The sequence below is a fragment of the Rhinolophus ferrumequinum genome, chromosome 4, assembly GCF_004115265.2.
Source record: "Rhinolophus ferrumequinum isolate MPI-CBG mRhiFer1 chromosome 4, mRhiFer1_v1.p, whole genome shotgun sequence".
Lineage (NCBI taxonomy): Eukaryota > Metazoa > Chordata > Mammalia > Chiroptera > Rhinolophidae > Rhinolophus > Rhinolophus ferrumequinum.
The window spans coordinates 54205944-54220613 of NC_046287.1; the positions used below are offsets into that span (position 1 = coordinate 54205944).

The window sequence follows — 14670 nt, forward strand, 5'->3', positions numbered from 1 at the left end:
CCCGCTTCCATCTTACAAGAGCAGTAGAGGGACACTGAAGGACCTGCGTGTTCCACCACCAGAAGCAAGATTTCCAGGTCACTCTCGTGGTTGGTGCTTCAGTCCCACAGGCTCTGAGTATCCCTTTCGCTGATGCCATCTCCTGGCTCCCACCTCCCACATGGGCATTCCACCAGTGTCCTCGAGTTCTTGTTTCCTTTGCCCTGGGCTTCACTGCAGCCTGGTGGGTTCTGCTTTGCCCTCCCCACAGGCCTCTCTTCCAATGGCCTCCCTGCAGCTCATGTCGTTGATCTTTCCCGGCCTCAGCCACCTGCTCTTTCAGTCACACCAAAACCCAATCCCTGCCACAAGTTCCACTCTGACCGTCCCATCCGACCACAGCTTCCTGCTGTGGGCTCACCGCTCTCGCCGTCGGTGTGAGTCCGTCCACCCATTGGGGCTGGGTGTTCCTCTCTTCTCTCCTCTCTACAGCCCCTCTCACGAATTCCTCCTTCCTCGCCTGCTCTGTCCTCACGTCTCCTTCCCAGCGTAAGTCCTGCTAGCGCAACCTCCTCACCTCCTGCAGAAACCTCAGCCCTGATCAAGTCCCGTGTCCGTGCACTTCATCCCACTGTTCCGACAAGTACAGGGGCCATCTCGCCGCCTTGCTTTCTCATCCTCACCTGGTCCAGGTTGCACAGGTCCTCTTCCCGAAGACTAATGCTTCCTTCTCTCACCTTCTGGAACACCACACCACGCTGTGCTTCCCAACACCCCGTCTCCCACCTGCCCTTTCCTGTTTGCAGGCTCTCGGGCCCCGCCAGCCCAGGGCTCCCCCTCCAACGCAGGCTGCCCTGGGTGCTCTCCCACATGCTGATGGCTCTGCATTCCAGCTGCCCGCTGTGCACGCCCCGCCAGGTCCTCAACCCCAGCCAGATCCGCAAGTGATACGTCTGCTTGGCCAGGCCACTTGAACTTGAGTATCCATCTTAATTAAATGCGGCAGCTCCACTCTGCGTCCTCTCAGGCAAAGTCCTTGGGTTCGTCACTACTTGTTCGTCTCACAAATCTGTCACCCCATCTTAGTGACTCTAAAATGCCGTACAAAGAACATTCAACCGGTTACTACCCTGATCGCCCCTTATTTTCCTCCTGGATCATTATGTTATTCTCTGAGTTTACTCTTGTCTCCTTACCGTCGATTTTCAACACAGCCAGATGATGCCATTAAAATATAATTTAGTTTCTCCTCTGCACAAAATCCTCCCCTATTTCACTTAGCGGGAAGGCCAAAGTCCAAACAGTAACCTACACATTTGCTCATGATTTAGTCTCTGTGATGTCTCTGTCTTCGCTGTAGCCACACTGGTCTCCTGGACTCTCAGCTTTGCCATGCCTGCCTCCCCCAGGGCCTTTGCACTTGCTGCTCCTTCAGCCTGTGCCTGTTTCCTGGATGGCCACATATCCCCCTCCCTCCCTTCCTTCCGGACCTGCTCAGAGGCCGTCTAATTCAGAGGCCACCTGCTCACCCTGTGTAAAACAGAAAGCCACTCCTTGCTCCAGATGTTCGTTCCTTAGATCAGTGTGCTCTGCTTTCCTTTCCTGCACAGCCTGTGTCTGACCTGACATTTATGTTCTGTCTCCTGTCACAGGAATATAAGTCCCTGACGGTGGGGACTTCTATCTGCTGTGCTCACGGTTGTGTCCCAGCAGTGCCAGCAAAAGTGGACTCTCCAAGAACTGTGGAGTGAGGATGGGAGTGGCAGGACTCAGACATCTGGTTCCAAAGCTGGGCCTGGCTGGGCAACAGGGGCAGGTGTCCCACAGGAACGGGGCTGGGGTGCAGGGTCTGGAGGGCAGGTTTTTGATGTTCTCCCACCAGGTTCTCCCACCATGCTAGCCCTGTGAGCATCCTGTGTGCCCTACAACATCCAGCATTGGAGCTCTGCCCTCTGTGTGACATCACAGGGCTGTGTGACATCACAGCAGGCAGGGCGGGCCTGCCACTGGCTCCACACTTCACTGACCAGGAGCAGCTGGAGGGAGGAGGTGGCCAGGTTTCTTGTTTGATTCAAAAGTTGTCCACTTGGAGTGTCAGTGGAGACGTGAAGCAGGGGGACTGAGCTGGGGACACGATTGACAGGTGAGACCCAGTCGGCTGTCGCCTGCCACCTGCATTCCTGGCACGAACTGAGACTGCAGGCTGCCCTGGAGGTGCTAACTGCTGTCTCCCAGCTTCTCTTGATCCCTCCCTGTCTTTCAACTGCTACAATGAGATATGCTCCAGAATTCAAAAAGTCCCCCTCGCATATCCTGAAGAAATTTGCAGGTAATGAGAAAAAACTACTGTAGGGGCCTGTTTCAACCCAAGGCATTAAGGATTAGTTACGAGGTTTAGAAGAGAAGGCAAAGAAATTTGTCTTTTTTAAATAATGTAGAAAAGTACTGTGAAGTCTTCGTTTTCTTAAAATGTTATTACAAAAGCTGCTGAAACTGAGGTTTTCAGCATAAGAAATATATTTAACTATTTCCCAGGTGGCTATAGGGTTAAAGATATTTTCATATGAGGAGCCAAACATACACTTCAGCTACTTGATAATTTGTATGGCAGGAGTGATTTCTTTTGTCGTTAAGAAAATGTTTCTCAACAGTAAAAGTCACCTTTCCCCACTTCTGTCCTGGGTGCCCGGGATGTGAAGTTGGATACTAACCAGGCACATGGTTAGTGTGTACATACAGTGTGATTGCCGTCACTTATAGCCACTCAGAGAAAAATTCTAGATACGCGAGACCATTGGGGACTGGGTGAGAAGGCGGAAGTGTCCCTTCCACTGTGCATATTTGTATGTTACTTGAATTTTTTTCCCAACTGAGCTTTTATTCATACATGACTTTAGTAAGAAACAAAAGACAAGAAAAATGGAAGAAAAAGAATAGAAATTTGGGTTTTTTTGTTTGGCTTGGAACAGGGACTGACTCGGGGGGTTCCTGGGCTGGCCAGGGTTGGAGACGTGGGAGACTCTTCTGTGTGGCAACTAGCAATGCGTTGAGACATCATGGGAGGTCCAGACAAATACACAGTACTGGAGAGGAGGAGGAAGAGGGCAAGAGAGGCCCACAGGGGTCTCCGATGTGATGGGGAGACTGAGCTTCCACAAAGGTGGGGGTAGAGGACCAGCTGCTATTCCAGAATATTCCATTAAGACAGCCAAAATGGGAAATACGTACCAAGATTTTCTCACCTGTGTAGTGACGTTAAAGAGAGCAATCAGTGTAAACAAAACGTATGCTGCACTCAATGAATTATTTCCTGCCCGTGCTGGTTGCCATTACCTGGAGCAATTCTGGGAACCCCCATCCCCTCGACTATGTGAAGGACACTACTGAGCTGCATTCCTGGGACAAGAGTGGAAATAGCAGGAGTGGTGGGGATCCCCGCTCTGCCTGCCAGCGGTGTGGTCTCTGGTCCCCTGGATCTTTCTGGATGATGTAGAGCAACCTGAGCATAAAGGAGCAGTGGATCACCAGCAGATCCACTCTAAATTCTGTGGGAGCCACAGGCAAGCACGGCGGCACTCCTCATTCTCGCTGCCTGACGGGGACGTAGGTGGGACCCTCTGCAGCCCAGACCACACTGGAAGCAAAATCCAGCACAGTTCCCATTCCCTTAAACTGAGGGCCACTGTGCAGAGTGACTGAGAGCTCAGTGACCACAGGCCACCTGGGACCAGTCTCTGAGCCACTCTAGTTCAGCTGTGCCAAGGACAGGCCCCTCCAGCTGCCCCGCCTCCCTCTGCCCCTCCGGGTGGGCAAGTCGGGCTCTTGCTTCTAGGATCCAGCTTTAGGACAGGGCGTTGGTGCAGGAGGTTCACAGTGGGATGTCGTTCACCCTCTGCCTGCCCTGCTCAAAGTGTCTGGCTGTGTGCTCCTGCGGCGCCAATGGCATTCCAACAGCAGGGGCCACCATAGGTCCATTGCGTCTCTGATTGGCAGGGGAGGCCATGGCGACAGTATTTGGCAAACATGGGGTGGGTGTGTTTTGGGAAAGGGAGGGCCGTGTGAGAGGGACGGGTTCCTCTGGAATCCCTTAGTCTGAAAGATTAAATCAATCCTAGGAAAAAGACTGGAATTCACTGGAAGGTCAGGAAAGTGGGCTGGGCTCCTTGTGGCAGGAGACCCCAGTCAGCAGGGTGATTGCTTGTTGCCAGTCAGGAGAATCATGTCAGAGCTGAAAGTGTGCAAGGTGTTAAGTAGCTCACTGTGCTGAAGACGGTCACTTGCCACCTCCTGTGGCTGCATATTCTTTATTTTTCCTTTTGTTTTTTCGTCAAAACTGGCATTAAACTTTATGTCCTTTTGATTCCGTTTTTAAATTCTGAAATAATCCTCAGCCCATGTTGATAATTATAATTCACTGTCTTCTTAAATGTGAATTAATTACACATTATAACCCAAACTCCTAAATATCCATTGTATCAGATCTTTGTTTCCTGTTTTCTTTGTAGAGCGCCGAGCCTGGCGAGGGCTCCGCTGGGATGTCTTATCTCCTTCATCATCACAGGACCCTGCATTATTCTGTGTAATTAACTTGACATTATTTTGTTCAGAAACCTAATTCATTGCAGATCTCAGTTTCAAAGTAAGATTTGTATGATGCATAGTTAAAAACATGACAAAACCCGCAACACAAACCCAGAAGTTTCCCCTTCAAGTCCCCATTCTGTAGAATTTCCAGCGGGTGGCTGTGTTCTTGGTAATAACAGCTCTGTGTGTGTCTGTGCTTTGCAGTGTGTGACATTCCTCTGTACGACATATGTGACTACAATGTCACCAGAGATCGGTGCAAGGAACTCGGGTGCTGCATTTATAAAGGCGTCTGCTATGAAAAAGCAGTTCCCAGTAAGTATCCCGGCCAGGCCTGCCCTGTATAGACGAAGCCATGGAGGCCTGGGAATGGCTTGCTTTCTTCCCCTGGGTCTCCAGTGCTGGATGTGCCTTTTGTATTGTGCCCCAGTCACATCTCTGCAGTAGGGGGAGCAGAGGGCTTTGAGGGTCTGTGGCTGGAATTTAGGCCGGCAGAGAAATTTCACTCCCAGTTGGGATAGACTTGCTATCCCATTTAGTTGTTCTATTCCCTTCTCCTTCCATCCCCTGGCAGCCATGGCTCTGTCTCTATGGGTTTACCTATTCTGGACATTTCATATAAATGGAATTATACAGTATGTGGCCTCTTGTATCTGGCTTCTTTCACTACATAATGTTTTCAAGGCTCATCATGTTGTAGCATATGTCAGTGCTTCATTCCTTTAATGGCTGAATAATACTCTGTTGTATGAATATGCCACCTTTTATTTATCTATTTATCAGTTAATGGAAATTTGGATTATTTCTACTTTTTAGCTATTATGAATAATGCTACTATGAACATACGTGTGCACATTTTTTATGAACATATGTTTTCAATTCTCTTGGCTATTTATCTAGGAGTGGAATTGCTGGATTATATATTAACTCTATTTTTGAATTTTTAAGGAACTGCCAAACTATTTTCCAAAGTGATTGCACCATTTTACAGTCTAACCAGCAGTGTATGAGGATTCCAATTTCTCCATATCCTCACCAACACTTGTTGTTGTCTTTCTTTTTTATTATATCTTTTGTAATGGGTATGAATTGTATCTCTTGGTTTTGATTTGTATTTCTCTAATGAGTAATGATGTTGAGCAACTTTGCATGTGCTTGTTGACTATTTGTATATGTTCTCTGGAGAAAAGTCTATTAAAATCCCTTGCCCGATTTTTAATTGGGTTAGTTGTCTTTATTGTGTAGTTGTAAGAACTTTGCATTCTGGATAGTAGACCCTTTTCAAATATATGATTTGCAACTACTTTCTCCTAATCTGTTGGTTGTCTGTTCACTTTTTCACTTCCTTGACATTCTCCTTTGAAGCACAAAAGTTTTTAGTTTTGATGACGTCCAGTTTACCTATTTGTTCTTTGGTTGTTTGTGCTTTTGGTTATATCTAAGAAAACATTGCCAAATCCAAAGATTTACATTTAGAGTTTTATAGTTTTTGCTCATATGTTTAGGTCTTTCATCTATTTTGAGTTGAGTTTTGTATATGGTGTGAGGCAGGGATGCAACCGCATTGTTTTATATGTACTATCCAGGTATCTGAGCATCATTTGTTGAAAAGACTATTCTTTTTTTTGTTGAATTGTCTTGGCAAACTTGTTGAAAATCAATTGCCCATAAATGTGAGGGTTTATTTCTGAACTCTCACACTGTTTTGATTGCTTTAGCTTTGTAATAAATATTGAAATTAAGAACTCTGAGTTCTTCAATTTTGTTCTTTTTCATGATTGTTTGGTTATTACAGGTCCTTTGCATTTCCATAAGAATGTTAACATCAGTTTTTTAATTTCTGCAAAGAGCTATCTTGTATTTTTAACAGGGATTGTATTGAATCTGCAGATAATTTGAGGGGTATTGCCATCTTAATAATATTGAGTATTCTGATCTATGAAGAGGGGATGTCTTTCCATTTACTTAGGTCTTCTTTAGTTTCTTTAAACATTTTGTAGTTTTTAGTGTACCAATCTTCTGTTTATTTTATTAAGTTTATTCCCAAGTATTTTACTCTTTCTGATGTTATTATAAATGGAATTGTCTTCTTAATTTCATTTTCAGGTTGTGTATAGAATCCTAGGTATAGCCAAGAGAATTGAAAGTTTGCTAGTCTATAGAAACACAATTGATTTTTGTATATTGATATTATATCCTGCAACCTTCTTGGACTCATTTTTAGTTTTGCTCATTTTTTTTTTCATTATTTAGCATTTTATACATACAGAATCTATCATTAGCATATAGCAATAGTTTTCCTTCTTCCTTACGAATCTAGATGGTTTTATTTCATTGTCTTGCCTAGTTGCCCTGGCTAGAACCACCACTCCAATGGGGAATAGAAGCAGAGTGAGTGGATATCCTCATCTTATTCCTGATCTTGGGGGGAGTTTTTAAATGTTTCACCATTATGTATAATGGCAGATATGGGTTTTACTAGATACCATTTATCAGGTTGAGAAAGTTTCCTTCTCTTCCTAGTTTCTTAAGTGTTTTTATCATGGAAGTATGTTGGATTTTATCACATTATTGCTCATGTGGGTTTGTTGTCTAGTGTCCTTTCCTTTTATCCTAAAGGACTTCCTTTATTTTTGCTGATGTATTTTTGTTGATGTCACCCTGAAAGTTAATTCTGGGCTTTAATGGACATCTAGTTCATTTGTACTGAGGGTAGTGAGAGTTGGAGTAAGACATAGTGCTTTTTCCATAAAGGAGTTAATTATCCTTCACCAATCCATCATAAAACCTACAACCTTAGCCAGAATCTTACTTGACATTTTTTTTGAGTCCCAGGTCTTCCCCTGTTAAATGGCCTATCATATTGCTGCATTCCAGCAGCTCATTCTCTGGGATATATGACACGTACTCCTGAGCTAAGTTCATGGCACGGGGTGGTAATTTGGACATAATTCGCTATTTTTTGCACTTGTCATCTTTTTGTTGCTGTTTTGTGCTACTGGTGATTTGACACATACATTTTACTATTTGGAAAGCAGCCGATGGTTACAATCTAGCTTACTTCATTTCCATCATAGGATTTTGCTTCTTAGAGGACTCCAGTGTCCTAAGCACTTATGCAACTTAGTTTTTCTGAGACTTTTACCATTTCTAAAAGCCCAAAACATTCAAATCCGAAGGTATTGACTTTGTTCTTTCAATGTTTTACATATAAAGATGTAAAGGACATTCAATTCCCCAGTCAAGTCACAGAACTGATCACAGTCTTTAGCAATTAATTATCCCAGTTTTCTCATATCCCAATGAAATGGAGACTTAACAGTGTGACGTGGTGAAATAGGCCATTCATGGAAGATTGCAGTTAGCAAGAGAATGCAAATCCAAACTGCTTTTTCTCCCTCGTCTGTCTCATCCCCTGAGCACCTTCTCATCAGAATGGAGTTGGCCATTTTGTAAATGTTCGTATGTATAACAAACATTGCTTAAATTAATATAATCACCTTATGCCTGTCATTCATTTGAAAAATGAGTCTTACTCTTTATAGTAACTTAACTATTAGTGTCTTTAAGGATCCCTTGCCACCCCCAAAAACCCCCACAAACTCTCAAGAATTTTTCTGCACTTGAAGAGGGCCCACTGTTTTACAAGTGGGTATGACATTTTTGCATAGAGGCAAGTATTAATCCTCTTTCCATCCTTCCATTTTCTTTCTTTTTTTTTTTTAAGGAGGGCGCAGCTCACAGTGGCCCAGGCAGGGATCCAACCAGCAACCTTGGTAGTATAATAGCACCATGCTTTAACCAACTGAGCTAACTGGCCACCTCATATCCTTCCAATTTTAATAAATAAATTGTGTGGGCTAGGCTTTTTCTTAACTTCTGACTTCTTTCAAGCTTGAGAGGTTGGGCCATCTGCGGGAAGAGTCTGGGCAGTGAGCCCTACATGTGGGTTCTCGCTGTGCCCTCAAATTATTTTTCATTTCCTTGACATCTTTCTCATTCAAGACGGCGAATGAATCTTTGTGCTGTGTAAGTTGTAGTATTCAGTGACAGGGTATTATGAGTTCTTTGTGCACATAATTCCATGTTATGAAAACCTTTCACCAACTACTTAAATTGGCTGGTTTGAAGTGCACATTGTGTTATGGCATAATCTGTATTATTAAGAATATGAACTTGGGGAATTAGCATTAGATCTTTGAGAAAGAATTGGGAATTCAAAGAGAATGACTTGCCTTCATTTTTCAGTCTTGACTTAGGGTACATTATGTAACATGTCATTTCTTCTAAGTGTTTGACTTCAGTTTCTTCACGGGGCTTGCTGAGATGATTTCCAAACTTTTGTTTAACTATATTTGGGGGAGAATTTCCCAAGATAGTCCTTAAAGAAAATAACGCTTTCTTCTTTCCTGCCATTTCTGAATGATCCATCATCATATATGGTTTAGGATAAACCATACGTATTGTTTCTAACAAATAGTGTTCTAGCCAGATACTGTACAGAGAGAATCACAGAGGTTCAGTCTCCGCCTCCAGGAGCTTCCCATCAAGGACCAAAAATACTTGCACATATAAAGATAGAGAAGATATTCTGACAATTGAATACTAAAACATTGTCTAAATATGTGTCTCTCTCTAACAGGACTTCACTCACATATAAATTCTGAATTAATTTCATGAACCAAGACACAAGATCACCTAAGGAATACACATTCCCTGGAATTCAAGAATTCGAGGTTCATCTTCTTGTCCCTTAAAAGCTCCTAATACACTCTTTCTAATAAAACGAACTTTATTTGTTCATTTCAATTCAATTCATTCAACATCATTTAAAGTGGACTTTCTCAAACCCTATGCTGCATCCCCCAGGAGAAGACCTGGGTATGGGGTGGGCCACACGCAGCTCCTCCTTCCCACTCCTTCCCCAGGAGTGGAGAGGGGCCGGGAATTTATACCACCTGATGCTCCTATTCAGGGGAACATGGGAATAGAGGCCACCACCTCCTAACCATCACCTTGGAGACTCTGGCTTTTTAGTTGGGGGTGGTTTAGAGAAAATGGGGGCAACCCAGGGCATTGAGTTGATAATAAAGAAAAACTCAGTCAACAAAATTTGAGATCAGACCCATGGCATTTGTCTATCATCGAAAAAGCATTTTCCTTATACTCATTTTGGGGTAACTGACCTGAGTATTGAGGGACCATTTTCAGGGAGTTAGGGGCAGGGTGAGGTACCCAGATCGCAGGAGGCCCAGTGCTGCTGTTTCCTGGAGAACCGAGGAAGGAGCCATCTCTGCACGGCTCCCCTCTGGGGATAGTCCTCAGGTGTCATGTGGGTAGCCATGGCCACCACCCTGAGTTCCTTTCGTGCGAGCCTTCATCCATCTCTGGGTGATTTGAATCCCATGGAAGGAAGTGCTCCCAGGAGGGAAGTGATGGTGGAGAGGCTGGTGCTCAGGGCTGAGCTGGGCCTGATAAGGGCAGCAGGGGCAGGGTGGAGGGCCGGGGCCTGACTTAGGGGGAGGAGGACCGCCCTTTTGTAAATAACTTGGGTCCAAATGACGATAACCGAAAATTGTGTTTCAGCTTACGTGCAGGTGTTTTCTGCCTTGATCGTGATCATCTCTGGGGCCTTTATCATCACCATTATTTACAGGTCAGTCGTTTTGTTCTTTTAAACTCACATTCAGAACTTTTATGGGAGAGGAATGAGATTCGGGAGGACTCCGCTTCTTGGCTCAGTGTTGTCGGGGCAACAAGGAGCGCCTGCCATGGATGAGAGCCAGCTAGCCCAAAGGACCTAGCTTATCTTCCAGAGCGTGATAATAACACCAGCCAGCACGTGATGAGCACCTAATGCTGTCAGTGCTCTGCTCGTCCCATTTCACCCCACAGCCCTCCCAGAACCAGCAAGAGGGGCCTTCCACGCCAGTTGTGTCTCCAGAGCCCTGGCCAACATTCCCAATCCACGCTGATCATGTCCCTCCATCCTGTGATACAGTCATGTCGTGGACATTGTCTCACCTTCTTGTTTCAATGGTGAGGACGTGCACACCCGGCGAGGCCATGGCAGCTGGCTGCTACCCAAGGGCAGGACTGGATTTCAGCGTTCTTACTTGGGAGTCTTCCACCACAAGCCTCTCCCTGTGACATGAGTAAAAGCCACTGATATTAGTTGAAGCACTTGGTCCAGCAACAAGAGAAACCATTTTCCTACTCTGAGTGCTGCTAGGTGGCATCGTGAGTGACTGACCTGGCTGTAACCTGCACACAGCATATACCTTCCCCACTCCTGTTTCTGTCCTTGGGAGTCTGGATGCCACATATGGATGGTCTGTTCATGGCATATATGAGAAACTAAAATGGGAACTCTTCTTAAGGCAAAGCATTTACCTTGACAAATTTTACATTCATGATAATGAACCCTATGTTTTTAGGGGTGACGTCCTGGTGGAGGACTGGGTGGCCCATAGAGTTTTCCATCTTTGATTTCTCTGATTGTGATAAAAATGCTCTTCCCCTCAGGCTTGTTCAAGAGAAGAGGAGAGAAAAGGGAGTCTCTACAGAAAAACCTTTGTCATCCAAGTCCGGTGATAAAGAGGAGGCCGCCTCCTCCAGTGGGAAGGCGGCATCGAAAGTTTCGACTGCCAAAACATCACAGAAGAGCGGGGAGACTGAAGGGCAGGATAGTAAGACGAGGGGATTGACCTGGCTTTGGGGCATGGCACAGCGTTATTCCCTGGAGCGATCTTGTCTGTGAAAGACACTCAGCAGCTGTATTGGCTCTTCAACAAAAATTACACATTTTCTTAGTTGGACAATAATCTATATTTTCCAAGTAGGAGGGTCTGGTTTGTAAGGTGGTTTCTGCCCTCAGCATGGGTTTCCTGCTCTAAAAGCTCATTTCTTTCCATAAATACCATCTTCCATCTTCTACTTTTTCCTCCCCCTCTCTTTGCCTCTCTGTCATCCACCCTCTCTAGCTGGGCTGGCCATGTGTGTGTAAGCGTAAGGAGCAGTGGTAGTGCTGGGGTGTATCTGTGACACTTGCAGATTTAATCAAGGTGGTTCCTGGCAATGGTGCCTAATAACACCACTTCCTGTTGTGGCTCCCTGATAGCCTGGTGGTTGTGGCTAAAGAGATGTGACCCACAGCTAGGTCTTCCAACGCCTCTGGTTTCTAGGAAGCAAAGTTGCTTGCATGTTGTAACTCTCTTAGGAAGCCTTAGCAGTTGCTTGATGCTTTTCCGAAGTCAGCAACTTGCCAGGTAGAGAAAGAAATATCCCAAATGATCAGCTCAATCTTAGGTGATGTTTGTATGGGAACACTCTTTAGGTCTCTTATTATCCATTAGTTACAAAGACTTGGTTTACCTGGAGTAGTCGGGAAAAGGAGGAGGCAGGGAGAAGCAGCCTGCCCAAACCTCTGTGCATGCTCGCCCCTAACCGACGCTGTGTCTGTGCAAGGAGACTTTTTCCGCAGGGCACGCTGTCACGTTCTCAGGGTGCTTTCTGAAGAGTAAGGCTACAGCTATGAGAGGTGGAGACCCTTCTCTCCTCAGGAAGCTGTTTCTCTCCCAGGAACGAGTGGAGAGGAGGGCAGCACAGACCCATCTACCACATTTATTTTTGAGTGACCCATGGCCAGTTGGATGCCATGCAGAGGTGTTCACAGACCTTGATGACATTTTCTTGACATTGCTGAGAGAGTCCACTCAAAAACACCACTTATTTTTGTTTTATATTCAGCAACAGTGACAATAATGGATGATGAAGAAATTGAGGATTGAAAACTATGAAAAGAAAATATGAAGATTAGCATAAGTAGCCAAATGAAATGGTGCAGCTAGTGAATAACGGTTAAAATGTGTGATGGAATGACCACCCAATGAGAAAAAGAAATAAAGGTATTTTAAATGCTTCTTGTTTCCTGTTGTTTTATTCAATGCTGTATTTTTATCTTAGGAGAGAGAAAGCTTTTGGAGGGGGAGAACATTACCTAGAAGCTTTGAATTTTCAATGGCGCTGTTTGTCACCGATCCTGGAATGAAGGCCGTTTACAGGCGATTGTCACTGACGGCCCCTTTTCTGGCTGCACTTTTACAGGGTGGGATTGGCACTCAGAGTCGCAGGAAGTTCAGGACTTCCCCAGCAGTAAGCTGTGCTAAGGAGAGAAGCAGCATTCATTTCTGAGAGGCCCGGAACCCTCTGCAGCAGCTTCCCTCAAAGTACGTCTTCCAGTGCAGAATGCATGGAGTTTCCAGAGTGACAGTGTGAGCCAAGGGTGATGCAAGCCAGCCCAGGGAAGTCCCTCGTCTGGGAGAATCTTGTGGGTTTTCTTTGTTTTTTTTTTTTAACTTTTCAAATACTTTCATTAGAATCCTCACATGGTTTTGCTCTGAATGAGATTACTATAGGAAACCTTTTTACTAGAGAGTCCTGATTTTGGGATTCAGTCAGCTCTTACAGGACTTTTGCCTCAAGCTGATGCATGAAAATACGATTCATGTTTCTAGGCTATACTTTCTTTGTTGTAATTTTTCTTATGAGCATTTCCAATAGGTATAGATTGAGGCAGTCTCTATAAGAACAGAGATAACCAAGGTTAGTTGTAAAATCCCTGGAGAATTCAGTAGGAGCAAAGGAAGTTAGGGAATATTTAAATTTTCAGTCTTAAACTTTGTCTTCAATGTAATAATTCTGGTTAATAAATAATATTTTTAAATAATAATGACCATTGTACCTTTAAAAATTTTGTGAAACTTTTGATATATCTTTTGTGTTTCCTGGCACAGAGTTCTGATTTTTCACTCTACCCACACAATCTTTTATTTTTTAAAAATCAACAAGAAATCCTTAACAAGACACTGAGCTTCCTGCAGTAGTTCATGGTTCCTTAATTAACCTGCATCATTTTTTCTGTTTTCAGTATGACCTAATTTTGCAAAAAAAAATAAAAAAAAAAAGAAAAAGTAAAAAGTCTTTGCACATTTATGACTATTGTATTAGTATACTTGAGCTATCTTTTCATATTGATGAGGCTGATAAAAAAAGAGAAAATTTTAAAAGACTCTTTTATAAAACATATCAGAACCACTGTGTGAAAGTTCTTGGTCTTATGGCTTTTCTGTTCCACTTGCTTATTAACCGACAGAAAAATCTTGCATATCCTTTTCCCCCCAAATTGTCTTTATTTTCTTCTATGTCACCTCTGTAATAATATACCTCTGTGTCCTTACCTTGACTCTGCTTTTACTCAATTTCTGATTAAAATATCAAACTTGGCTTGGTGCATTAAATGTTGATTATTTCTCTCTCCTTTCTTGGACTGTGACCTGTGAGTTCATAACACAAACTTACCTGTAGAGTTGATCCCCTCTCTCCAATGTCTAGAAGCATATTCACTCTAATGCCAACTTAGGTGATTTATATTTCCCAGTTTCCAAAAATTATTCCCTAATACTTCAGAATAAGTGGACTTTCACGGTCAGTTCTTTGTGAAGAAAGTGCTTTGTTTAACCTTGCAAACTAAGAGCTATAAAGTGATGGCAAAACATATTTGTTTATCCAAAAAAAGTAGTTTGTAAATTGGCATTGTATCAGAAGAAAATATCAATAAATATGGGGGCAAGAGATTTCGCCCCCATTTGGTTAACAATTTGGTTAGGTGTACACACTGATATAGAAGTTTGTAATGTGGGAATTTATACAATAATGATCAAAGAATTATTAACAAGGAAACGCACAACTTTCCTTGTGGGTAGTAGGAGAGGAAGAAGGGTAGAGCTTACAACAGCCTGCAGCCTTATTATCCGAGAAAACCTGTTAGAATGCAAGACACTTCCCAAGGAGTTACAGATAGTTGGAACTTGATCATGCTTAAGAGCTATCCAATGATTGGAGAAGGAGGCTACTTTGAAGAAATACTGTGCATAGCAGTTTTTGGGTGTTTGGGGAGTGAGTCTCTGAGAGTTTTGCAAATCTTTAGACTAGAAGGAAATTGGCTGGATTATGTTTTCTTGACAGTGGCATGGCTGTGAAGCTGACCTCAGAGATCTCCAGATTGAGTGGGGCCTTGCTCACACTGGATTCTGGAGTGTCGAACAT

At 43.9% G+C, this 14670-nt stretch overlaps 1 protein-coding gene across 1 annotated transcript; it reads left to right on the plus strand.

Annotated features, from left to right (window-relative positions):
- The first annotated feature begins 1951 nt into the window (after positions 1 to 1951).
- TEX29 (testis expressed 29) lies at positions 1952 to 12744 on the plus strand. Its single transcript, XM_033104780.1, has 6 exons — positions 1952 to 2308; positions 4768 to 4878; positions 10150 to 10219; positions 11089 to 11252; positions 12313 to 12470; positions 12670 to 12744. The coding sequence occupies exons 1-5, from the start codon at positions 2251 to 2253 to the stop codon at positions 12351 to 12353; spliced, it is 444 nt and encodes a 147-aa protein (XP_032960671.1). The 5' UTR covers positions 1952 to 2250; the 3' UTR covers positions 12354 to 12470; positions 12670 to 12744.
- The last annotated feature ends 1926 nt before the right edge of the window (positions 12745 to 14670 follow it).

What these genes read in the sequence shown, in the direction of transcription:
- TEX29 (XM_033104780.1), top strand. Translation starts at nt 2,251, where the DNA reads ATGAGATATGCTCCAGAATTCAAAAAGTCCCCCTCGCATATCCTGAAG. An exon ending in ATCATCACCATTATTTACAG is followed by an intron (nt 10,220 to 11,088) that starts GTCAGTCGTTTT and finishes TCTTCCCCTCAG; the next exon opens with GCTTGTTCAAGAGAAGAGGA. An exon ending in GGAGACTGAAGGGCAGGATA is followed by an intron (nt 11,253 to 12,312) that starts GTAAGACGAGGG and finishes TTTTATATTCAG; the next exon opens with CAACAGTGACAATAATGGAT.